This window comes from Seriola aureovittata, chromosome 6 (genome assembly GCF_021018895.1).
Source record: "Seriola aureovittata isolate HTS-2021-v1 ecotype China chromosome 6, ASM2101889v1, whole genome shotgun sequence".
Taxonomy (NCBI): Eukaryota; Metazoa; Chordata; class Actinopteri; order Carangiformes; family Carangidae; genus Seriola; species Seriola aureovittata.
The window spans coordinates 10,500,634-10,524,427 of record NC_079369.1 but is presented as its reverse complement, the minus strand read 5'-3'; the positions used below and the strand labels follow the sequence as shown (position 1 = coordinate 10,524,427).

General features: G+C 39.8%; 3 protein-coding genes across 3 annotated transcripts; 2 read left to right on the top strand and 1 right to left on the bottom strand.

The window, feature by feature from the left end:
* Positions 1–501: 501 nt before the first annotated feature.
* Positions 502–5,358, bottom strand: haus8 (HAUS augmin like complex subunit 8). Its single transcript, XM_056378803.1, has 10 exons — positions 5,151–5,358; positions 4,790–4,854; positions 4,231–4,292; positions 3,826–3,949; positions 3,362–3,469; positions 3,173–3,276; positions 2,807–2,965; positions 1,986–2,127; positions 1,414–1,555; positions 502–1,099 (listed from the first exon to the last, which is right to left on the bottom strand). The coding sequence occupies exons 1-10, from the start codon at positions 5,213–5,215 to the stop codon at positions 973–975; spliced, it is 1,098 nt and encodes a 365-aa protein (XP_056234778.1). The 5' UTR covers positions 5,216–5,358; the 3' UTR covers positions 502–972.
* Positions 5,359–12,701: 7,343 nt separating this feature from the next.
* Positions 12,702–14,550, top strand: foxe3 (forkhead box E3). Its single transcript, XM_056379146.1, has one exon. It carries the CDS (start codon positions 12,829–12,831, stop codon positions 14,074–14,076), a length of 1,248 nt encoding a protein of 415 aa, XP_056235121.1. The 5' UTR covers positions 12,702–12,828; the 3' UTR covers positions 14,077–14,550.
* Positions 14,551–21,140: 6,590 nt separating this feature from the next.
* foxd2 (forkhead box D2) lies at positions 21,141–23,582 on the top strand. The gene has a single exon (XM_056378776.1). It carries the CDS (start codon positions 21,612–21,614, stop codon positions 22,713–22,715), a length of 1,104 nt encoding a protein of 367 aa, XP_056234751.1. The 5' UTR covers positions 21,141–21,611; the 3' UTR covers positions 22,716–23,582.
* Positions 23,583–23,794: the final 212 nt, after the last annotated feature.

The window sequence follows — 23,794 nt, the reverse complement described above, 5'->3', positions numbered from 1 at the left end:
GGCCTCGCCTCTATTCTTCCTGGCCTTGATTCCACAAAATGTTAGAAAACTTCTTTGAGATTCTTGTCCATCTAATATGATTGCAACATATAATTTCTGATTTGTCAGCTGCGCACTGCTACCACGTGATTGGCTGATTGGATAATTACATGAATAAGCAGGTGTTGCTAATAAAGTGCTAGATGAGTGTAATACAGCGGCACTGGGGCTACAATGTAATGTTTAAAATTGGACTTCGCCTTTCTTCAAAAATAACCAGTATATTCATTTGATTATTTTCAGGTAATTAGTGAATATGCAGTACTATGGAAAAAATTTAGGCTCGTTAGATATTTAGATTCTACGACACAAAACCATGAGGGAGGCATCTGATCTGTACCAAGTGCTCAAGAACTGGTGTTTTAAAAGCAAAGGATGGTCACAACAAATAGTGATTTAAGTTTTTTTCTAACTCTGCACTTTTTATTTAGTTAAATAAAAACTGTTCATGGAATTATTTTTAAAAGCATCCTCATTACCTTTAAAATCTAAAATTTTTGTCCAGTACTGTACATTGAACATGCGCTTTTAAACTTGTCTGATCCTCCTAACTCTTACAACTCTGCTTATGTATTTGTATATGCAGCGGTAAGACTCCATTTAGATTTTTTTTTGCAGCTGTAGTTAAAACATAAAACTAGAATACCATTTATTGTTGTTTTTTTATTTAACAATGTTCCATCTATAAAACAGAATCAGTCATCATTCAACATAAAAAATTCCCATTAATACAGCTGCAAAGAAATGAGAGTACACATAAAAGACAAATGGCACAAATATAATATATACAGACTGGGGAAATTGGTGTGGGGGTGGGTGGGTGTGTGTGTGTGTGTGTGTGTGTGTGTGTGTGTGTGTGTGTGTGTGTGTGTGTGTGTGTGTGTGTGTGTTTCAAAGTGCATGTACTGTGTATCCCTTCCTGTGTTTTATCTTTCACTTTTTGGGGCAGTAGAGCTCGTGGGTTCTTGGTGTGCCGAGATGCTCCTCCTCAATACTTTGCTGGACATGGATTGTATGGCGGCAGACCAATGATGACAGTTCCAGCAGCTCTGAAAATGCACTGGAAAAAAAAGATGGAAAGAGACCAATGTCTGAGTATGAGTGTAACCTAATCAATGGCAGTATGGATTTTTAGGTGCTACTGAATACTACCAGCTTAGAGTTCTTTAAAAATGAATTAATTTTTCACCTTTCCTTTTTCAACCACAGAAATACAAAATTCAGCTATTTAAAGAAGACAGACAATGAACAGTTACAACAAATAACTTTTAACTTACAGTGAAATAGTCTGGGAAGGAACAAAAGAGCAATAAATCGAAACACTGATAGCAGAGCAGACCATGTATACACAGCATTCTCTATATATGTGCCTACCCTGGCAGTTGCTGACCGATGTCCTTTGATGTCATTTTTATGTCCCTAAGGCACTCTAGAGAGCTGCTGTTGTCCTTATGATCTCCCTCTGTGCACTCCATCAGCAACTTCTCACTCTCCTTTAGGGAAGCTTCAGCTTTATCTAAAATGGTTAGATACAGGTGGATATGATTATCGTAACATTTATCATCAGTTCTTGCATAACACGCATAACATTTGATGTTATAAGAGCACACACTGGTTAGGTCACATTCAGTCAGCTTGTGGAACAATTTTGTCAAATTGTCAAGATCCAGAGGCACACTGTTTAAAGTGACATGACTTTTGTGAAAACACAGAAAACCAATATCTTATAATAACCAATAAGGCCCTACAGGACACCAGTAGCTTTCAAAGTCAGAATTATACTGGTGATTTTATGTTACAGACTCATGTATTTGTTTGGTCTATGCTCCTGTAAGTGGTTTGAAGAGAACAGGACTGTGTTGGAGAAATGGGATATCACATATTTCCTTACACCGATTAGAATTTTCCAATGTAAGAATCAGAATTTTTAACATTGTAACTACAACCTAGAAATTCTCTTCTGTCCCCATCAATGTAGAAGTTCTTCACAGGCAGCTCATGTCGGGTGGTGTCAACAGCTGTTGCAAAACATTTGTAGTCCTCTGTGAACTGCTTCGCAGCCTCTGCCACAGGAGTCAGTGCAGCAATCTGATGGCAAATGATAAATTTGATGAGAATCACATGCAAACACATTGTGCATATTTTTTACAACAGTTTAAAAAAGGAAACCAGATATTCATCACCTGTTCTGATTGGACCTTATCAATCAGCACAGGTGTGACCCAACAAGCCTCAACAGAGATGAGTGTGAAAAAGCAGCAAGTGTCTCCAGTAATAAATGTCAGTTTTTGTGTTAGGATACTCATTTTAAATGTATATGATATCGTCACCTTCCTAAAATAATGGCCTAAGTCATGTTTTGACAAAAATGTTTTTTTTGCCTAAATCACCCCCTCATGATGCTGGCCACCTCTGGTAAAATCGCCTGAATCCTCAGTTGAGGGGAACATGCAATTCTACCCCCGGTTGTATAATGGCCTATGTCAAAAGTGTGACTCTTTTGTTGAGTTTTTTGTGTTTCCTGAAAAACCTGAAAAAATGACTTAGGCCATTATTTTAAGAGGGTGTCGATATGCAAGAATCATTCTGATTTCTAGATACGAGACACTTTTGCAATTTGTACTTGGTTCAAGATTCAGCTATGATTGTTGCTGCTTGGCAAGGAGCTGACATTCAACATTATGTCTGTCATTACAATTGCAAATCTGATCACAAATTCAATGACACTGAAAAAAAAGGTCACTACAAAAGGAGAATTTCTCCTGACCTGCAAATCCAGTAGCTCATTTCCCAGCCTGTTCTTTTCTGCAAGCAGGTATCGGCACCTCTTCTCATGGACCTCATTACGCAGTGCCTCTTCTTCCTCCATCATCTGCAGAATCCTTGCCTCTGCCTCTGCTTTAAGTTTTGAAGTATTGTGCTCTATCTTCAGTCAAACACGATAGAGATAGAACCAGATCATTCATAACTTGGGACTGTTGAAAATGTGTTTATTTCCCACTGAACGCAGTGGACAAGTCAGTAAAAACTACTTGCATGATAGTTTTATTTAAAATTTCATTGCACACTGATTTAACAAAGCAGATATATTGAAAACAGTTATCAGCATATCTGCTACACTTGACTTACTCACCTTAGCTGTTAAGTATGCCAGTAGGAATGTTTGCATGTTAATGTCCCTCTTTTCAATCTCTGGGTTTCTCTCAGGTTCGGTGGCATTTTCTATCACTGTTTTATCTTAGAGAGATTCAAAAGAAAACTGTTATAGGATTGTCCCACTTGTGTTTAACTCCACACATTTTAGAAGTTAAAATCGGTTTACCTTTAATGACTGATATGTCAAAATCTGGTCGAAAGCAGTGTCCATCTGAGAAAGTAGACTGCAGAATACTTTTCCCGAGCAGTGATGGTTCTGTTTCACGTGACATTGCTGTAAGGAATATGACATGAATACGCAAATGTTACTTATAGATTTCATTTAGACAACATTACAGGCTCAATTAGAACTCAGGGGAAATAAGTTCTTCAAAAAGATCTTTGCACTACTGGGTTTCACCGCAAGATATCAACAACTGACTGAACTAGAATCATACACAATCTAAGTATCAACAACATAGCCTTGACACCTAAAATAAAGACCTTCTTTAAAGCAGTTTAAGTACTGGGACTGAACATCAATACTGCTTGGGCACACTACGGTTAGCATATTCTTTTCATTTAAATTTACAAGATCAAAATGAAAAATGTACTCATCTGTCATACACTGAATACACATTCAGTACTTACATGTTAGAGCCTGTGGGGCCATTGAGCGTCTTGGTGGAGTGCCCACCTTTGGTCTTACACCACTGGGTTTAGGTGAGGAAGGCCGTGGTGGCACAGCAATAGACTCATTGGTCAGTGAGTTACTCTGTTAATGGTTATGGGGTGCAAAAAGATACAAAATGTGTCACGTCAAAGGGGTGACAGTAACATACACAGAGAAATTAAGTCATATGAACTGCATATACACAAGGGGGACGGAAGAAAAAATATTAACTAATCATTTAAAAATTTCACAGAATACTGGAATCTTAAATCCATCTCCTAAGTAACAATACCTAATGTGCTTGGATTACCACAAGTAGCTAACATGCAAACTGTAAGAAAAAGAAAGGGGAAATTAAAAAAAAAAAAAAAAAAAAGCAATACCTTTGAAAGTGATGTCTTCTCAGCAGCCTGCATATATCGAGACTTGACTATAGTTCCGCTTGCTAAAGTTTGACGAAGAAATTTAAAGATATTAATAATTAAAGAAACAAAAAAACAGAAGCCTTGTATTCCAAAATTAAGCACATATGTGCTACATAGCTACAGCTACAAATTCTCCTTTAAGAGAAAAAAAACATTAGTTCAATAATTCCAACATGGTCCAAAAAAAGTAAATCAAGATGTGGACATCTACAAGAACTCTCTGGTAAAGCTATTTGTGTCATTAAATATAAAGCTCTGAAGGGCACATATCAGTGTATTTTGAGTTTTCGAACATAAAAGAAAAAGATCATGTTACAGCAATGGTTTCAGAAGTTAATATGCACACTTAAATACTTTTCTGCGGTGACAACTTTGCATAAATGGGATATCATAAACACAATTCAAGCTGAGTGTCACTACAAAGTAATCTTGGCACGTCACTATCAAAACTAATTGATTACATCCGCACACCCAGGTGTCCAATGCCATGCATTGTGAACTCAACGCAAATACTTACATTTAACACCTTTCTTCCCAGTTCCACTGTTGTTGGCTTTATTTGCATTGCTCCCACTTTTTGAGCTGAAAACAAACAAAAACGTAACACGAATAGAAATGAGAACAGTAATTACAATAGAAAAGCGGAAAGAACGAGCTAAACCCCAAGGCTAAGACTTAATGTTAGCTCAGCTACCCTTAAGTTACTTCATTGTTACAGTTCACAAAAATGTAAAGACGTGTACATTTATTTGCTTTTACATGCTACTTATTGGCTATTTGTTTGGTCCAGAATCAAAATATCTTAAAATTAAACTAGCCACAAATTTGCGAAACGAATGGCACTCGTTAAAATGAAGGGAAAAAACAACAAGGACTACCTTTTAGAGTCGGTGGAGGCATTTTTGAAAGTACTTGGCACTGTTGTTGTTCTTCTCGACGCCATGGTGTTTTGAAACAGACCGCGTTTCTCTTTCCGCCAGAGATAAGTTCGCCCAAAAGCTTTTTGCTGTTTACCCTACACTTCAATGAGCTCCGCTTCTTTCAGCTGAGTGTGACAACAAACATGACGGATTGGGGAGGGTACTATTTAAGGGCCCCGCCTGTACGCCAGTTCCGCGAGCCGACAGAAACAAGAACGGATACATTTGTTCCGCGCTGCTTCTTCTTCTTCACTGAACATTTAGCGGCGGATTGCAAATATGGAACGTGAATACTGACATCTGCTGTAATGGAGTGTGTACAGTCATAGTCATTGTATTAAACTTTCTTAATATTGTTTATGAATAAATAAATACCCTAATACTTTCTCAAGAGGATACCATATAACTCCACTCCATGGTGAACCTGACAGTAGGAGAAAGGTGATTGAATTTGATTATGGCCTGGTTTTCTGAAGTCCTACATTCTATATTTTCTATGTAATATCTCACAATGTTCACACAGAGCCACTTACTAATCGTAGCCTATGTCAATGGTTAGACTCCAAGCATGTAAGAATATGACATACTACCAACTCCTGGTGTTCTGATTTACAGATGTGTTAATTATATTATATAGATATTGGCTTTAGTTCCCAAATTTTCGATAATCTACATTTTATTTGAAGGTGGATTTTCCACAGTTTCTAGCGGGATCTCCCTCAATTCTACCCATAGGCTGATCTACATGACCCTATAAAGTTCTGATTCTGATTATTTTAATTAAATATTGTTTTAATTTTATATTTTATCAGTTTCGTCAATTAAGATTTTAGCTTCACATGCCATCCCTTCTTCTTCAGTGCTGTTTTCTTGCTCATACAGGGAGTAAACATAATAATATCAACATCTGTGCTATCTGTGGTCTTATTTTTGAGGCTTATGATGCCATTCTTTGTTGAAACTGCGACAGATTGATGCAAAGTGATTTATACAGGGCTGTTGCATTATACTGTACAATTATTCACATTACTGTGTCCACACTTTGTAGTTGCACAAGCGAAAAATATGTTCGAGAAATAATGCAACAACTGCTCTGCATCGATTTCAGGGGATGTGAAAACCTACAGTTGCTCCAGTAACCACTAGATGGGTGTAAGGGTCTGCATTCACATCATTGTCAACAGACATTTGGTCACAATAATATTCCAAGTAAAAAAAAACTGTCAGGCTGTTAGAAACAGCATATTTTCCTATTTTTCTGTATATATATTAATATATTTAATTTGTTCACAATTTATTAGGAGGATAGGGCCAATGCTTGCCGCTGAATTGCTGGAAAGCTGTGTAAACACTGAGCAGGTAACTATCACAAGACTAACAGTGATGCACTGACTGACAATGATACACATGCAGGAAATATAGAGTGCCCAGTCCACCTAAGCCGCATGTGTGTAATTGGGGCACCCAGAAGTTACCCACAGACACACAGAGGAGAACTACAACTTCAACCCTTGATTTTGGCTCTGTAAGCCACTGGAAATGATAACCCCTCACATGCATGTACCTGCATGTGTGCGTCTTCATCCCATTTGTGTGGATATCTGCTTAGCAAGTTCTCTTACCTGCAGTTTACTGGTCGTTTGTGTGCTCAAGTCTTAAAGAACATAATGGGTGCTGATCCCACCTGTCTGAGCTGGTCTCATACAACAGGAAGGACAATAGGAAGAGTTATGGGTGTGGGACTGGGTGGTAAACACTGGTAAGCAACTTCTGTGCTAAGTCACTTCCCCAGACATGGATGGATAAACCACTGGGGGTGGAGATGGGAAATAACGGTGGCTTGTGAGTTGGCATCTAAAAATTACAAATGTAGTGAATAATGCAGTGCAATAGTACGTTTTAGCCTTCACTATCCCATCGTACTATTTTAAATTTACTTTTTTAACACATTAGTTGAATTAGATCTCTATAAAGTGAGTGTGCTGGATAACATCCAGGTATTGAAGCTAGTTTTATTCTGACCTTTCTGCTTTAATGAATTTTCATGATAAAGGTTGAACATTTGGGCTTGGCATTAAAACAAATCTCTCACAAATACAGTCTGTATTTGTGTGCGCGTGCGTGTGTCCTACTTTATAAGTCCGCGTAAAGGCCGGGTCTTATCATTGCTCTACTCTCTCTCAGTGTAATAAAGCCTTGAGGCAGGCCGCCGTGTGTCTGTATGCTGGCAGTCCATCTCTCACCACCAAGCAATGCCAGGACCAATAGCTGCTTTGAGGTTGACAACTAGTGCTGTTGATGAACGTGATATGAGCAGCATTCCCTCTTTTGGATTCATGCAGTAGTATTTTTAGATTTTCAAACCATTATAAATGTTTTATTGATATAGTGGTTTCCTTTTACTTGTCTCTGGATTAAAGAATGAGATTCAATCCACCGCTGAGGAGCTGAAGTGAAAGAGTGAGAAGTGCATGTTGAAAGACATAACTATTAAGAGACATGGAGTCGCTGAATGAAAGTCCTTGTCTCCTTTCTCAGCCCACCTCTCTTGCCTCTCTCTCTGCTCCGAAACTCTGACGTCTAATGAAGGATTTGTCTATGTCACTGTGACCTCACTGATACTCCGCTTGGCCACATTTTTAAGATGATAAAAATTCGAGGCGAAAACAACTTTAATTCATGTTCTGACTGAAGTGAGAGAAAAATTTCTTTCAGCTCTCCCAGCACATGTATGTACACATGATTGCACACACCCAGCCATGCAGCCCACACAGTAGCCCCCTCTTCCCTTTGCGGTAAGCTGTTACTCATCACTACCCAGTCTGCCAGTCTGGTCCACATAGGCTTCCAGGAATGCCTCAGATACACACTGCCTTATACAGTAAAGCCAACAACCAGTATTTGCAGCATTTACATGGATATTTGAACAAAAACACATCATTCTAAATCTTATCATCATGCTTTTGCTTGTGGGTTTATTAATTTATTCAGCATTAAATAACTGATTTACCAAAGTTATAATCTTATTTGGTCATCTGACCATTTACTGGATCAGTTATTGTTTGGCTTTTAATGTATTTATCAAGATCTTAATATGCAGAGAGTCTATTTATTTATCTATTTATTTATTTTTTCAGCAGACAAAGCATTTCCGTCATATCTTGATGCAGAAGTGCCCGTTTGGTTTTTTGGCCGCCTCAGCGCTCCAGAGCAGACAGGTGTATGATTTCCTCTGTTTGCTCTTAATTGTAGAAGTGGCCCTTGCTATAGAAAGCATCTAAGGAAGGGTCTAACCTAACTCACCGTCACTGTATCTGGGTGGTTCTACTGGTCAAGTCATAATGAATGGACAAATGGATAAGCAACTATTCTCACTGACAATCAGCGCGTTTCGACACTGAAAAAATCACCTGTGTAAGAATATATTTTTAAAGGAAAGTTGGATGAGAACATCGATTCCACTCCTCATTCTTCATAGTTATCATCACCATGTCCATCAAATCACCCAAAGCCTTGTTTTCCACCTCATCCATGTGTTGCTCACCTCCTAATTGTTTAATTACTGTGCTTATCTTCCCAGGATGTGACCTCAGCTTGGTGTTCGCTCTTGTGGATGAACCTTTGCAGCATGCCTGGCTCCAGTGCTGGAGGCTGAGGGATTTCATTACATCATTACAGGTCAACGGCTAATGTTCCTAAGTGAACAAAGAGTTGCAGGAGAAATTGTATTTTTTTTTTTTCCGTTTCTGAATGGCCAATCTAAAATGTAACATATATCATTAAACTGAGGCAGAATGACACTCAAATTAAATTACAGTTACTGGTAAGTGTTGCTTAAGCATATATACTGTATGTGTGTGTGTGTGTGAGTATCTGTATTTATGTATCTATGTGTTAAGCCTCCATGTGAATTTTTGCAAATGAAAGATGAGCACCATATAAGCAAGCATGACTGGCTGTGTGTGTGTGTGTGTGTGTGTGTGTGTGTGTGTGTGTGTGTGTGTGAGAACCATGTGCAGTGCTTTAGCAGGGCAGTGTAGCGTGTAGTGCAGGAGTGAGCAGAGGCGGCCCGGGCCAGCACAGCCCCAGTACCCTGGTAATCCCTGCGTTTTCAGGAGCCCTGGCCCGTACTTGATGAGCTTGAGCAAGAAAAAGGTTGCGCTCTCTCGTGTGTTTCTCTCTCTCTCTCCCTCTCTTTCTCTTTCTGTCGCTCACTCTTTTATTCCCCCTCTTTTTCTCATGCCCCCCTCCTCCTCCCCGTCCCCTGGAGCCACTTTGCGAATGAATGGATTCCAAGTGTTTACTCAGCAACTCCGTCTGTCACTCTGTCCCTCTATATTTCTCAGGATCTCATCAAAAAGAGGAAGAGAGCCTGCCGTCAGAGACCACCAGAGATTATAGGTGTACATTTGACAGACAACTGGAGAATATTTTGGGGAATGCATTGCACATCCTTGCAGCTGTGACTTCAGATGCATGCATGTTCAACTCATTCTGAATGTCTGATGCACAGGCAAGATTTAGGGTCACAAACCAGTTTTTTTTTTTGTAATGCTTTCAGGAATGCATACATAAACAACCGCTGTCTTTTACTGTTGGCTTTCTATCACTCACAGAAACTACTAATTTACTGTTTAAGTAAAATTTCAAATTTTCAATTTTATGTTTTCTGTATAACAGGAAGCAAATATATAAAGAATTGAATCCAAAAACAAAATGTCCCTTTTTGGAGTGAAGTATCATATCAAATTTATGCAAAACAAACAGGAATATTTTCTGGATGATGGTGGGCCACCTCACTCTGAGGCAGACAAAATGAGGACTATATTACTTGCAAATGTCAATTATGTTTGGGTCCATAAATCATAGTGATAAAAATCAATAAATTGCTCCCAAACCCAGTGTCAATCTAGTTGGTGATGTTGAAATGATTTATAAGTGATAATATTGTTATTCATTTCAATATGCCAAAACAGCATATTCAGGCTAATTTGTTTTTGGCATTTCCGTCTATTCTTGAGTCTTTGGTCACGTTTACACATTAAAGTGTGATTCCAGCTACAGTTAGAAAACTCAATAACTACGGCCTCCAAGATAAGACAAGTGTTTGAGCTATACATCACAGTGAGATCCAACCACAACACTGCAACATCATTCAACATGAACTTGAACCAGTGGGGCTCCAGCTCTCATTGAGCTCTACTTCAGGGAATTCTCCATTTTCTGTTGTTTAATCCACCACTAAGATAAAAGATTTACAAAAACATGGTTCCCCTTTTTTTTCTTTTTTCTTTTTTATTGTCTGTAATATAGCAGTTTAGACAATTGTGTCTATGTGTTTGTTCTGTTAAAAAGAATATTACAATTTATAATTAATTTATAGATCCTGATGTGGGTTCCAGTGTTGCAGCATCATCCTGATATTGGGTGGTGGTGGTGGTGGGGGCCAATATCAGCCATTTTGTAATCATAGTAGCACTGGGTGGAACAGAAGGTTTTCACTGCACACAAAGTTTGTGCATGTTGGTGCATGGATGGGTAAAATACAGTGGCTAGAATCGTAAATACATAACATATAGAGAGTGTCAAGGTGCAGAGAAGTGTAGGGAGCCTCTGGTGGGGTGGTTGGGGTGGTTGGGGAGGGGAGGGGATTAGCAAGAGGCCGCAGGCCCCGAGGCAGAGGGCCTGTTTCCTGGCCTGAGCCCCTGTTTGTCCTGCCTGACCTGACAGCTCTGGGGGCAGATCCTGCTTGGATACAGCTCCACTCCCACGCCTGTCTGAAGCTGTTAGCCACTGGCTGTGAGTAGCTAGCTGGGCTTAGTGTTGTCTGAGCTGCGGCTGGGTCGGGAGGGGTCCAGTCATCTGTATGGGTGGAGGGGGGAGGGTGGTGGGTGATAGGGGATGCCAGCTACTTTGTGTTGGTGGAATGAGGGTGACGGGGAAACAGGCATCTCGTCGAACAGTGGGCGGTTATGACTAATGACTTTGGTTTAATTATTGCCTCCATATTCTTTTTCATCAGCCCTGTAGGAGGGACAATTAACCATACTGACTTGAATAGTGAATGAATGAATATACCCATGAATTCATATGTACAAATGGGAGACAAAATATAGGAGAAGCTAAGTTTTAAATGAGGCGTTTGGTCAATTTACATAGTACACTTTGGCATAGATTCTACAACACTCTTCCTAAAGACCCTCACTCAATTGCTATTTGACAATGGTGGCGGAAAACACTGACTTTTTACTCCAAAATCTCTCACAAGCATTCAAGTAGAATTATGGTGACCATAAAGGCCATGGTATATGACACACGTCATTATGAAAGATAAAACAAAAACTCATGCGTCCTTGTGTATGGAAGCATTCTCATTTGTTGTTTTCCCCTCTCATTTTTTCAGGTTATCCTAATTTGTCACTTGTCTGTATGTCATCAGGTTAATAAATGTTCATGCAACATGGAGCTGCGTTGCTGGGCTCAGTCCAGACATTGTATCATCCACAAACAATCCACAACACCTCTCCCACTGTTGTTAAAAGTGGTGGCAGCAGGTCACCTCGCTGTGTATCTTACCCTTTGTAATTAACCTCAACCCTCTATTTGCCTAAATAATCAATTAGAAGCACTATCGCATGCTTGTGTTTGAAGGATGTTGTCTACATACCGATTGTGTGCAGAACTGTGTTTTTACTTCAAAATCCATAAGATAACACCTCCTCTCTCCGGCCAGGGGACTGTTTGATTATCACTCTCCAAAAATGAAAATGAAATGAAGGGATATTTACTTTTCTTCCCCAAAAGCTTTGATAGCTCAATTGCTTGTTTTCAGTGGCTTGTTATTATTTTTCAATTGGTGGATTGGCTGTTGGGTTTGGAGTAGCACAGAGCAGCTCTGTGACTGTTGTTTCTGCCCTGGATATACACAGAGCTGTCAGAGAAAGCCCGCAGAGAACAGCAGAGAGACAGAAGGGGGCCACCACTAAATCTCTGTTGGTGTCTCACACATTAAAGACTAGCTACATCTAATAATGCTCCACTTTTATTTAACATCACCAAGTCAGGCTTTATGGGTATTTATCATGGTCTATATATTGTCTACCAAGTACCTTCACTGGGCTGTATTTTACCGTCATGGACTTGAACTGACAAAAGGCCTTTTCAAAATAAAGTAGCCTGCTTTTTCTTAACTAAAGTTTGAATTTTGAAATTTTTAAAACTCACAACAGGGTAAGACAAAAACTAATTGCTGTAGCAATACACCACAGAAAAATAATACTCCTGTAAGATGATGTGGTTTAGAGTTAAATATGATATCACAGCTCCAGCATAAGTCCCTATGGGTGAGAGGAATATTACAATTTTCTTTTGGGTTTTATCCTCCTGCCTCCATCGTCACTGGTGAGCCAGTGGCGTCATTCCTGCCCTGCCTTATAAAACTGTCAACGCCTTTCTCTCACCTGGACTGACACACACCACCCAAACACCAGGACAGGACAGGGGCTATTTTTGGCCAGAGCAGGGAACCAGCCACTGGTAAAACAAAAGCCTTCGTACCTAACGCGTTTTCTCTTACGGGCATTTCCCCCCCAGCTGATTATTTCGACAAAGAGAAGAGCATTTCATTGTTTCTTTTATGAATCTGGCAAATTATTCTTACTTCTCTGGCATGTGCAACATGACCGCAGAGACGCAGCACTCGCCCTCCGAGGCAAGTCCTGTTGTCCTGTCTCCAAATGTGAGCTTGGACTCGCCGCTGCCTCCGCCGCCTCTGATGCTGCAGGCCCGGTCAAAGGACAATATTTTGATCAAGTCTGAGCCCAGAGGAAACAGCCCCAGCACGGAGGATGGAGCCGCTCTGGGCCAGACTGAGGAGCACCTGCCCACCGGGAGCCGCCGGAGGAAGAGGCCCGTCCAGAGGGGGAAACCTCCCTACAGCTACATCGCTCTCATCGCCATGGCCATCGCCAACTCCCCCGAGAGGAAGCTCACCCTGGGGGGCATTTATAAGTTCATCATGGAACGTTTTCCTTTCTACAGGGAGAACTCGAAGAAGTGGCAAAACTCCATCCGCCACAACCTCACCCTCAACGACTGTTTTGTGAAGATCCCCCGGGAGCCCGGCAGACCAGGTAAAGGCAACTACTGGACTTTAGACCCCGCAGCTGAGGACATGTTTGACAACGGGAGCTTTTTGAGGAGGAGGAAAAGGTTCAAGCGCACAGATGTCAGCACTTACCCCGGGTACATGCAGAGCTCCAGCGCCTTTACCCCAACTCCAATGGGCAGGCCCTCGTACCCAAACACTCTGTACGCTGGAATAGGGTCTGGTTATGGCTCTCAGCTGACAGCCACATCCCCACATCCCGCCATGCTGCATCATTACCAGACATCCTCCGGGGTCGGCCAAGGACAGCCGCGCATGTTCAGCATCGATAACATCATCAGTCAGCAGAGCGGCCCGGGGGGAGAGCTCAACACTCAAGCGCTGGGGCTGGGTGCGGGTGACCTGGGCACCATGACCTCCAGCTGCTCGGTCACCGGCACCGACCCGTCAGCGTGCTTCCAGAACCAGACAGTCAACCCCTCGGCGAACATGCTGAGCAGAAACAGCGGGAACATCACCTCCAATCTGGCCGCGGGGTACCCTTACTCCTCTTCGGCCTCTCCTCCTAACCTGCCAACCATGACCCAGTCCGGGTTCTCCCCGGGGAGCTCTCAAGTTTATTGCTCCAGCAACCGGCTCTCCCTGCCGGCCCTGCGCCCGAACTCCTGCGCCGACCACACGGAGCAGCTGCTGGGCCTCTCCAGCCCCATGAACTCCTACAACAACACCTACATGAGACAAGCCAACTTTGCATCAGGATTAGACCGGTATATGTGAAACTTTGTCAGCTAAAAAAAAAAAATCCAAATTAATTACAGAATAGACCGATAGGCCACTAAAGTCCCACATTAAAGAAACATGGCCTCAATGAGTTCATATGAAAGGAAACAATTAATTTCATAACATTAAAAGGTCCCTATCTGAAAATCATTGGGATATTTTAGCCAAATAAGGCCTATGTTCCAAAATAGCCCACTATTATGTTACCAAATGTTCCTGTAAGAATTTGATTTACTTTTGCCAACATTAGAAACGAAATGACAGAAAATGACCGAGCCTCATGCAAAACATTCCTATTAATAGGTGTAAAGCCATTTAGATCCGTTTGACACATTCCATGACTGTATCTCAGAGTTTAATGTATTTTATTGTGACACGTTTCTTTCATATTGCCTGTGTTTTAGAGTTTGTTTTTTAAGTTTACATGCATTTGTTATATCATCCAAGTCTGCTGTTTGTCATGTAAATAGTTTGTTATAATGTAAAAACTTTAATAAAAGAAATGTGTTGATATTGGTGAAGTCAGATTGTCTAAAATAAATTCATTTTTTAAATAAATGTGGTTTTTATTTGTGACAATTTAAATATGTTTAGTTTCTCATATCAATATCTACTATATAGGCCTATATAAATAAATAAATAAATTCATACTTAAATGATTTTTAGCCTAGTCTTTACCTCAAAATTCAGACATTAGAAATATTTAAATATTGGCCTGTTGTAAAGCAAATTTAGATGTTTATTACCTAACACAAGGTAAACATGAAATTAGTGGCCCTGTTTTTGTAGATGGCAATCAAAAGCCTACCCCCCCCTTTAGCATATATCGTGAGCAGATGTATAAATTAGACCCAGTAAATATTTAGAAATAAAGAACACATTGTAAAATTATAAATAGAACAACAATCCCAGGTTATGAATTGTCCACATTTACTGACACTCAAACTGTGTACACATGAAAAACAAAACATGCAAAATGTTCACCAGATTTAAAACCTGAGCTACAGGCCTTCTGTCAAAACTGAGAGAATACCAACAACACAATGACTGAGTAAAAGATGTACAAATGAGATTTGTAATTTTTACAGTTTGTACTAAAGTCTCTGTTTTATCTTAGATATCTTTTTAGAAAAAATCTGCCTCAGTTTAACTCCTAGCATAAATGGAAAGGGTGAATTTATTTTTCTTCATACTTAGTTCCTTTATTTGAATTCCAACATATGAAGTTCTTATTTAAAACATCTTCATTAATTTAAAAATAATGCATTTATGTTACTTGTGAAATGAATATTATATATATCAGTTTTATGTTCCTAAAAACATTTTTTGTTTCAAGGTGATGGATGCACATGTGATATTACCCTTTCAGTGCTCACTCACTTTTTCTTTGAGGAGCCGGAATAACAAATCTACTGATTGTTCACTGGTTATCAAACTATTTATCAATAGTTGTTGTTAAGAATTTAATTTGTTTTTTAGTTTGTTTTCTGTTGAAAATGAAAATAACAACTGCACATTAATTATAGTCAACTGCTGAAGCCGTACATTTATAAAAGTTGTTTCTCATCTGAGGTTGTGTGGAAATGAAGAAAGAAGGTGTCGGTTGGTTTTTGGTTTAAAAAAAATAGGCCTACTACTTAGTCCTTTGTAGTGCTTCAATGGTATCTTTTCCATCATGGAGAGGTAATTTCATGACTGTGCATCCTGCAGTTACTTTTTCTTGAATATATTTAAAAGTTTAAAGCAGAAGTAAAAAAAAAAAAGAAAAAGAAAAAGGAGAGAGATAGAGAGATTTACAGAAATTTATAAAAATATAAGCTTATTTTTATTTAATAATAAAAATCTCAATTTTTTTTTTTTCTCGGGTGATCAAGCTGTCAACTATCAATAATTTGGCTTTCCATTGTTGATGCATCTGAGGGGTTGGATGATGTAGGTTAAGTTACAATCTCTTTGCAGGGTCCATGATACAATCAGCAAGGGTTGTATCATAATCAAACTTGTATATGGAGCCCCAGCTACAGTTCTTCCTTCGTTTTGCAGCAGGCCTATAGCACATTGTTGCCCCAGGGCCACCTGGTGGGTCAATCCAACCATGCACACAGGATCAAACAGGCTGAAGCAGTCAGCACGAAGAGTTCTGGGTAAGTGAGGTGGAACAGCACAAAGACCAAACAGTAAGTCCAACCTTCTCCCACATATGTCATGACCTGGGAACTATTAGATATATCAAATCAGGTAGTCAGGACAAATTCAAAGTGTGGGTTCTGCACATAACCAGCTAAACCTCATTACCTCTGTCTGACAGCCTGCAACAGCTGCCTGGTCATTATAGGTGAAGGATGTTCATTCAACCCTGAATTGCTGATGAAAATGAAAGAATCAAACAGTTGCTCCAAGCAGAAATACCCACCACTAGATGGAAGCAAAAGCAAGAGATGTTCAGTCTCTGGGTTTATTTACACTCTTTTACATTTGCAGTTTGTAAGTTTGTTGTGATGATGATTAATTGCACTGATGCTGGTCAACATTGTAAGTAAGCGGGTAACAATGTTCCAAATGCTATTTTTTTTTTTATACCTACAATGAAGTTGGTTGGATACAAATTACACAGAATAAGACTTAATCTAATTTTTTAAATGCATTTTGCTGAACTGAATTCATGGTTTTCTGCTTCCTTAATTCATACTTAAATGAGCGATTTTCCAAAGAATTGCTTTTGTTAATTGAAGAATTGGAGTGAGTTTATAGAGAGCTGCAGGAATGAGTCCTGAGTATTCAGCATTTTAACACATCCGCTTCCCTCATCCTGAAGTCTATGAGTTGTTTGAATGGGTTTACGGTTAGATGGCTGAAGTCTTAAAAGAGGCTGGTTGCTAACAAGTGGCTAAATGGGACGTTAAACGTCATCACATGAAAACTGATCCACTCGCCAGTCCGCCTTTATGGTCTCGTTGAATTTATACTCGTGCTTTTTCAAACTATTACTGACTTTGTGAGATAAGGCTTTTGTAGAAGAGGTAAATGCCAAATCAAACTACAAGTTGGAAGTTTAGTAGTGGCGACCTTTAAGTCATCTGACTGTGATGTAGTTTGTTTATAGTCTAACGTTAGCTTTTTAAATCTGGTGGTTGTATTTAGGCTTCAAAAGTCATAAAAGTGGTGTTCATTTGTGAAGATTATCATGCTGAACGAAATGCGTAACTATTAAAAACTTTTGTTTGTCACAGAGCTTATTTCCTGCACTAATCCAAAAGCCAATGTAAAATCCCATTGGCTTTTTGTTAAGGGAATCAGGGTGAAGGCAACTTCTGGGTCGGCCTACAAAAATACCTAATTCACTCTATCAACATGCGTAAAAATACTATATAAAAATACTGATCAATATTTTGTTTAACATGGTTTTTCAAAGTTAAAAGTAGCTCAGAAAACTTTGAAAAGGGGTTGGAAGCTCATCTACTTTTTTTGTTTCCTCAGAGACTTTATTATTCAAAACAATCTTCATTTCATCTTTTAAAGTATTAAAGACTGAAAATGGAATACTGAAATCAGATATCCTACATGATAGAGAAGACGGAAGCACATCTACTCTTACTTCCTCATTGAGAAATTCTGGATCAGGCCTTGTACCTTGCCCACCACTGCTACACAGTGTTAGTGGTTGTGCTAATGCAAACTCTTGCTCTCTGTACTGACAAGTTTTCAGGTTTACTTTGCCCGCCCCCCATCCCCGAAAGTTGACAGGATTGGTTCCTTAGGTTTGTGACGTATGAAACCATGGCTTTCTGAGATCGTTATTGGTACAGTGCAGTTCCAAATGAGCACTAATGCAAAGATGAAATGTATGCAGAATTTGAAATATTAAGAAGCTGGTTGAAAGTTGGCTCTATATCAGGTTTTGTTTCTTATGTTTTTTTTTTTTTTTATAATGAAATGAAAATTGCGTCACCTTTTCATGTGCACAACCTGGACTCAAGACTCTGAAAGAAATATTTTGTACTGGCTTCAAAACTGGGATATTGCAATTTCTAACCTTATTCAACAAACTACACCATGCTGGAAAACGTCTCAGTGTGATGTCACATCTGTCCAGTTATCTGAAAGACAACAAAAATGCTAAAATACACGAATATCATCTACAACTTAAAGTGAGTGTTTCCTCCTGCAACTCAAAACTGGCTTCAGCAGGCAGCTGGTGTAGCTTCAGTGTTCATAGATCACCAGAATGAATGAGAAACAGCGGATAATCAAGATATTCAGGTGCTCCTGTGTAGGTTTGATGCACTCTGGGCTTCCTAAATATCATGGTAATTTTTGTTTCATTTGGCACTATAGCCTCGTCTTACACTGGTGAATGTATAGAGTCACAAAGTCACAGTCTGCTCCCTTAATCCAACCCCTAATCTTCTATTGGACATTTGTTTATGCTTCATAATGTTGCTCTCACAATCTATCTGACACCCAGAATTCTCTATAGGTACTATGAGGTACATGAATACCTCTGCATCTAGTTAATAATTTCTATACTTCATAAATGACCATGATGTTTCTTATTGGGTCACACAGATAAGAGGATACTGCATTTTATTAACAAATAATTGCTAGTTGACTTAACCTGCTCATCTCTCATTATGTCAGAACCCCTCAGCAGCCTTTAGGTTTTCAGTTGTACTATTTCCCTGTGTACATAGGACCTGACTGTGATTCTTATGACTCTGGTAACAGCAGAGGGCGCCTCATCACCACGAACTGCAGTAACAAGAAGCCGCTCCATTCGGGGCAGGTCACGGCTCATAACAACCAAATCCCTATTAAACCTTTGGAACCTTGAAGAACCTGAAATATCCCGTGTAGCCTACGTATTGTAGGTAATCAAATTTTAATAATTCGAAAAATGTATTTGACAAAAAAACCCCGATTAAATAGCCTAAAGACTTCTCAGTCATATGCCACAACAACATTAAATACGTACAAGTAATTTTCTTGATAATAATAATAAAAAATAATGCATATAACACTTTTGTATCTAATATTCTTTACACATAAATATTTATTTTTGAACGGGCCGCTCAGTCCATCTTTTATTGACTGACTGTTAAATATGCAACACTGACTTCTAATAGGCCTACAGCACATAATCAACAAGTCTGTGCATAAAGAATGACAGTTTTTCATATCGGAGAAAGTCATGCAGCTCATTACGTCTGTGGTCCCTGTTGCAGAAGACACTGTGAGAGGTCAAGTAAATAGATAAATGAATAAATAAATAAATAAAACGTGGGCATGTGTTTGTATTGAAAAAGACCCTCTGGCACAAAAATGAATGACAGGGAAAAATATCTAATTATGTGTGCTGCGTGTGAGACCCCCGAGAAAGTAAATGTGTCAGGCCTGACGGACAGTTGTCAGGCAAGTCTCAGATTTTGAAAGGACACAGGACTCAGTCAGGGCAGGGGATTTAAGGTGCCGCCTGCTTCACTTCAACTTGATTTCTCAGTGGAACAGGCGTTTCCTTCAATGAATATATATATAGCCTATATATAAAACAATGCAGATATACTGTATGGAAACTCTGTTGTTCTCTAATAAGTCAAACATAAATAAATAAACGCAAAACGTATAACAGGCAGCATATTGTTGGACCCACACGGTGAATGGGGTGCTGATGTAAACGCATTACAATAAGTCGGAGTTTCTGCAGCGTAATGAACTGGAATGTCCGCCTGCTCCACATAAAACCCGCACACATTACAGACGCATTACACATTGTCATCTGCTGGCCTTTCTCTCCATGACGAAGACGAATTGGAGCAGGTTGCAGCTGACTGTGCCCCTGTGCGCCCTTGTGAATTACGCAGAAAATGCAGATGGATAATGTTGTGACTTCTTGACAAGGAAAACACAAAACCCGTGAGAAGTGATCAGGGAATTAGGCTACTGGCCAAAATTCAATACGCCCAAATTAACCAATTTACTATGGACTCGTGCAAAGCTCCGTTTGTATAGCCGGTTCATTTAACACCTTAAATAAAGACTCAGTTTACAGATCCACATGTTTAAACTCCAAACAAGAATTAGAAATAGCCCTCAATTAGGTTAATCGTCAAACGAAAATAGTGTTAATAGGCCTATTTTAGTGAATTTTGCAACATCCTGCTATCAATTATAAACTGCATTTTTATTTGGCAGATTCTGTGAACAAATGTATTTGACAAGTAATGGAAATGTAGCCTAGTTATTATTATTAATATTATCAATAATGGTTCATAATAATTATTACTATTAATACTAATAATAACAACAATACTCATAATAATAATAACAATAAAAATAATAATCGGATTTACCTTTCCAGCTGTGTCATTATATTCATGAGTGCATGTATTTTCATACATTTTAATAATTACTCACTTGTAACTATATTATGAACAAATGGAAAATTTGAATACACTATAAAAATGTTCACTAGCCTATAAACTTCGATTGTGTTTGTGGGCTGTTTCATAAATATCTCAGTCACCATCATCGTTGTACACCTTATACTTTTCTCACACTGTAAGAAAATGGTCAATTTAGATGAGTTTAGATGAATTTAAATAAGTCACGTAACCTCGTGTTCAGAAATAAACTTGCATTTCAAAGGAGTAAATGAGAAATGTCTTAAATCGGTTGTCAATTAGATTTTTTTTTCTTGCTTTTAATGGTTTTTGTTTTTTTCAAATTCCTATTTTGAAATAGATTATCGATATATTGATGAAGTACAGAATAAAGGAGATCTCCACCTAGTAAATAAAAACTTGAAATTCTTAAACAACTTAATATGCGTGAAAACAACCGATAGCATATTATCCTCCTGTAAAGTGTAGGTTTATTAGGCTATGTGTTTTTTTTTTGTTTGTTTGTTTTTTTTAACCAAACATGATTTCAAGATTCAAAAGCTGCTCCACATATGACTTTTTGTAGGGTGATCTCGTCCAGTTCCTGGTAACAGTGACTCAAAGACCACGTGATCAACGTGGTCCTATAAATACCTTTTGAAAGCTAAGGAGGATAGAGTGACAGTCTGGCTGGATACCTACCCAATCCCGTGCGTAAAAGATATTTTGGAAAGACACTTGGATATCCAAAAGTAGACTTTTAAATACCTACAGCACAAACTGATCACAGACGGAAACCATCGCATTTGAAGACAACCCAAGTGTGTATCGGTGCAAGATCGATGATCTTCGACTGTCTTTTTTACGCCTAAAAACCCGAAGTTTTCTGCTCGATGAGAACCTCGCACGGCCCTGCTTGACCAGCCTCGGACGACCAGGAGACACCAAAGCCACAGGTCAAAGAGTTATTTATCTTTTGAATATATTCTAGCCATGTGTGCATTCAGTAGTTGGAGATAGAGCTGCAGCAGAAGTCTGGTGTGGTTGTAAGGGGGAGAGGGAGAGAGTGTGCGCGCGCTCTCGCTCATTAGCCTCACCGGACCACAGGAGGAGGAAATCTGGGAGAGAGGGGGAAGAGAAGCGGCGTCTCCAAGGATGACTTTAGGGACGGATATGTCCGACAGCTCTGCATTGTCCGAAGATGTGGACATCGATGTGGTTGGGGGTGACATATCCGTCGGAAAGGACGGAAAGTACATTCACCACGAGTTCAACTTGGACAATGACTCGGACGATAATTACTCCCAGAACGCGGCCGAGAGGAGTTCCTCTCCCGGTCTCAGCAGCTCCGACTGCCCGTCAGACCAGATGGGATCCAGCGCAGACGCCGGGACCGTGATTGGGGACAAGCCCAGAAAAAGTGCACTTGTGAAGCCACCTTACTCTTACATCGCCCTTATCACCATGGCCATCCTGCAGAGCCCAAAGAAACGCCTCACTCTCAGTGAGATCTGCGAGTTCATCAGCAACAGATTCCCTTACTACCGGGAGAAATTCCCTGCGTGGCAAAACTCTATTCGCCACAATCTTTCCTTAAACGACTGCTTCGTGAAAATCCCACGGGAGCCCGGCAACCCAGGAAAGGGCAACTACTGGACCCTCGACCCGGATTCCGCAGACATGTTCGACAACGGGAGCTTCTTGCGCAGGAGGAAGCGCTTCAAGAGGCACCAAACTAATGAAATCCTCAGGGACTCCGGTGGCTTCCTACCCGGGTTTGGATACGGTCCGTATGGATACAACTATGGACTTCAGCTGCAGAACTTCCACGCAGCTCACAACCCGTATCACCCACACCACACAGGTGGTTCATTCCCGTTCCCTAACGCCCCCTGCACCTTGCCCTCATCAGCCTCCATATTCCCTGCGCCGCATCCCCTGCCCACCCTTTTAGGGGCCGACTTAAGAAAGCCCTTTTATCCCCAACTAAGCCCGTCTCTGCCACCTCTCAAGACGGACTCCAGCACCCCGAGTCGGCCTTCCTTCTCCATTGACAATATCATCGGTGCGGCCAACTCCACCGCCTCTTCCTACAGCGCGCAGCCGGGCAGCCAGGCTCAGATCCTGGCCATGTTGACCCCAGCACTGGCCTCTGCTTCCAGTCATTTGAACCTATCACAGGACAGCATATTACACCCTGCTCCACAGAGCGAGACATTTTCCAGCAAAACCTCGAATATGAACACTTGTCCTTTCTAAAAACAAAACAAAAACAAAAACAAAACAAAAAATGGACCGCTGAAAATCTTTTATTAAAAAGCCAATTGTGGCGTCGTCCTATGTGAAGGTAGGCTGAACATTATTGCGTGTTTTGGCTCTCCTAACGATGTAAGAGGAGAGAAAGGTTTATTTATGACTTGTAAATATGTGTATAATATTGAGAGACAAAAACCAGAGAAACTCGGAGGGATCTTTTTAAAAACAATGCTGGCCTGTAATCTGGCTTGTGGCCTTCACTTGACAGTGGAAGGAAAAAGAAAATGATCCTGTTATTTTATAAGTTAAAAGGTGTCACCCATGGCTACGGGGATGATTTACGAGTTTTTTTTTGTTGTTGTTTTTTTTTTTTAATATAATTGAGAATTTTATTATGATTTATATTGTTTTTTATTTTGTTGCGTCGTGAGAAAATGGCACTGTTGTTGTTGACATATGGCTGACAAGAGACGGCAAACTCAGGTTTTACTTAGAAAGCACATGGAGATAAAGGGGGGTGGGGGTCGGGGGGAGTGGGTTCTGACAGAAAAATAACCATTTCCCACTATCGCCCCCCCCACCCCTCTCCACCCACCCACCCACCCCCTCGAATCTCCTCTACATGGTGAATTTGTGACAATATCATTTCATGTTGTTGGACACGTAGGCTGTGTGGTTTTGGTATATATATGAAAAAGAGCGCATTACCTCTCTCAACCTTTTAATTGTTGTTCGTTCCTTATCTATTTCACAATTTAATCTGTGAAGCATACAGTATGTCATGTGTTGCCAATAGAGAGAGACACCTAAATGTTCATAGGTCATTTTTTGTTGTAATGACAAGAATAATAAATGTTTGTGAATTTGAAAAAAAAAAATCGTTATTTATTTTTTTTTTATTGCATGGAAAGTTGAGGCGTCAGAAATGTAAAAAAAAAAAAAAAACAAAACAAAAAAAAAAACAAAACAAACCTACAGGCTAACGGACTAAAAAAGCAGCACATGAGTTGAATCAACTTAAATCAGGCTATATGCTGTTTTTGTAAACCTTTTTATTATTTATCTAACTTGTAAAACGAATT

What these genes read in the sequence shown, in the direction of transcription:
- haus8 (XM_056378803.1), bottom strand. Translation starts at nt 5,215, where the DNA reads ATGGCGTCGAGAAGAACAACAACAGTGCCAAGTACTTTCAAAAATGCC. An exon ending in TGACATATCAGTCATTAAAG is followed by an intron (nt 3,277 to 3,361) that starts GTAAACCGATTT and finishes AATCTCTCTAAG; the next exon opens with ATAAAACAGTGATAGAAAAT. An exon ending in GGACAGAAGAGAATTTCTAG is followed by an intron (nt 1,556 to 1,985) that starts GTTGTAGTTACA and finishes TAACCATTTTAG; the next exon opens with ATAAAGCTGAAGCTTCCCTA.
- foxe3 (XM_056379146.1), top strand. Translation starts at nt 12,829, where the DNA reads ATGAATCTGGCAAATTATTCTTACTTCTCTGGCATGTGCAACATGACC.
- foxd2 (XM_056378776.1), top strand. Translation starts at nt 21,612, where the DNA reads ATGACTTTAGGGACGGATATGTCCGACAGCTCTGCATTGTCCGAAGAT.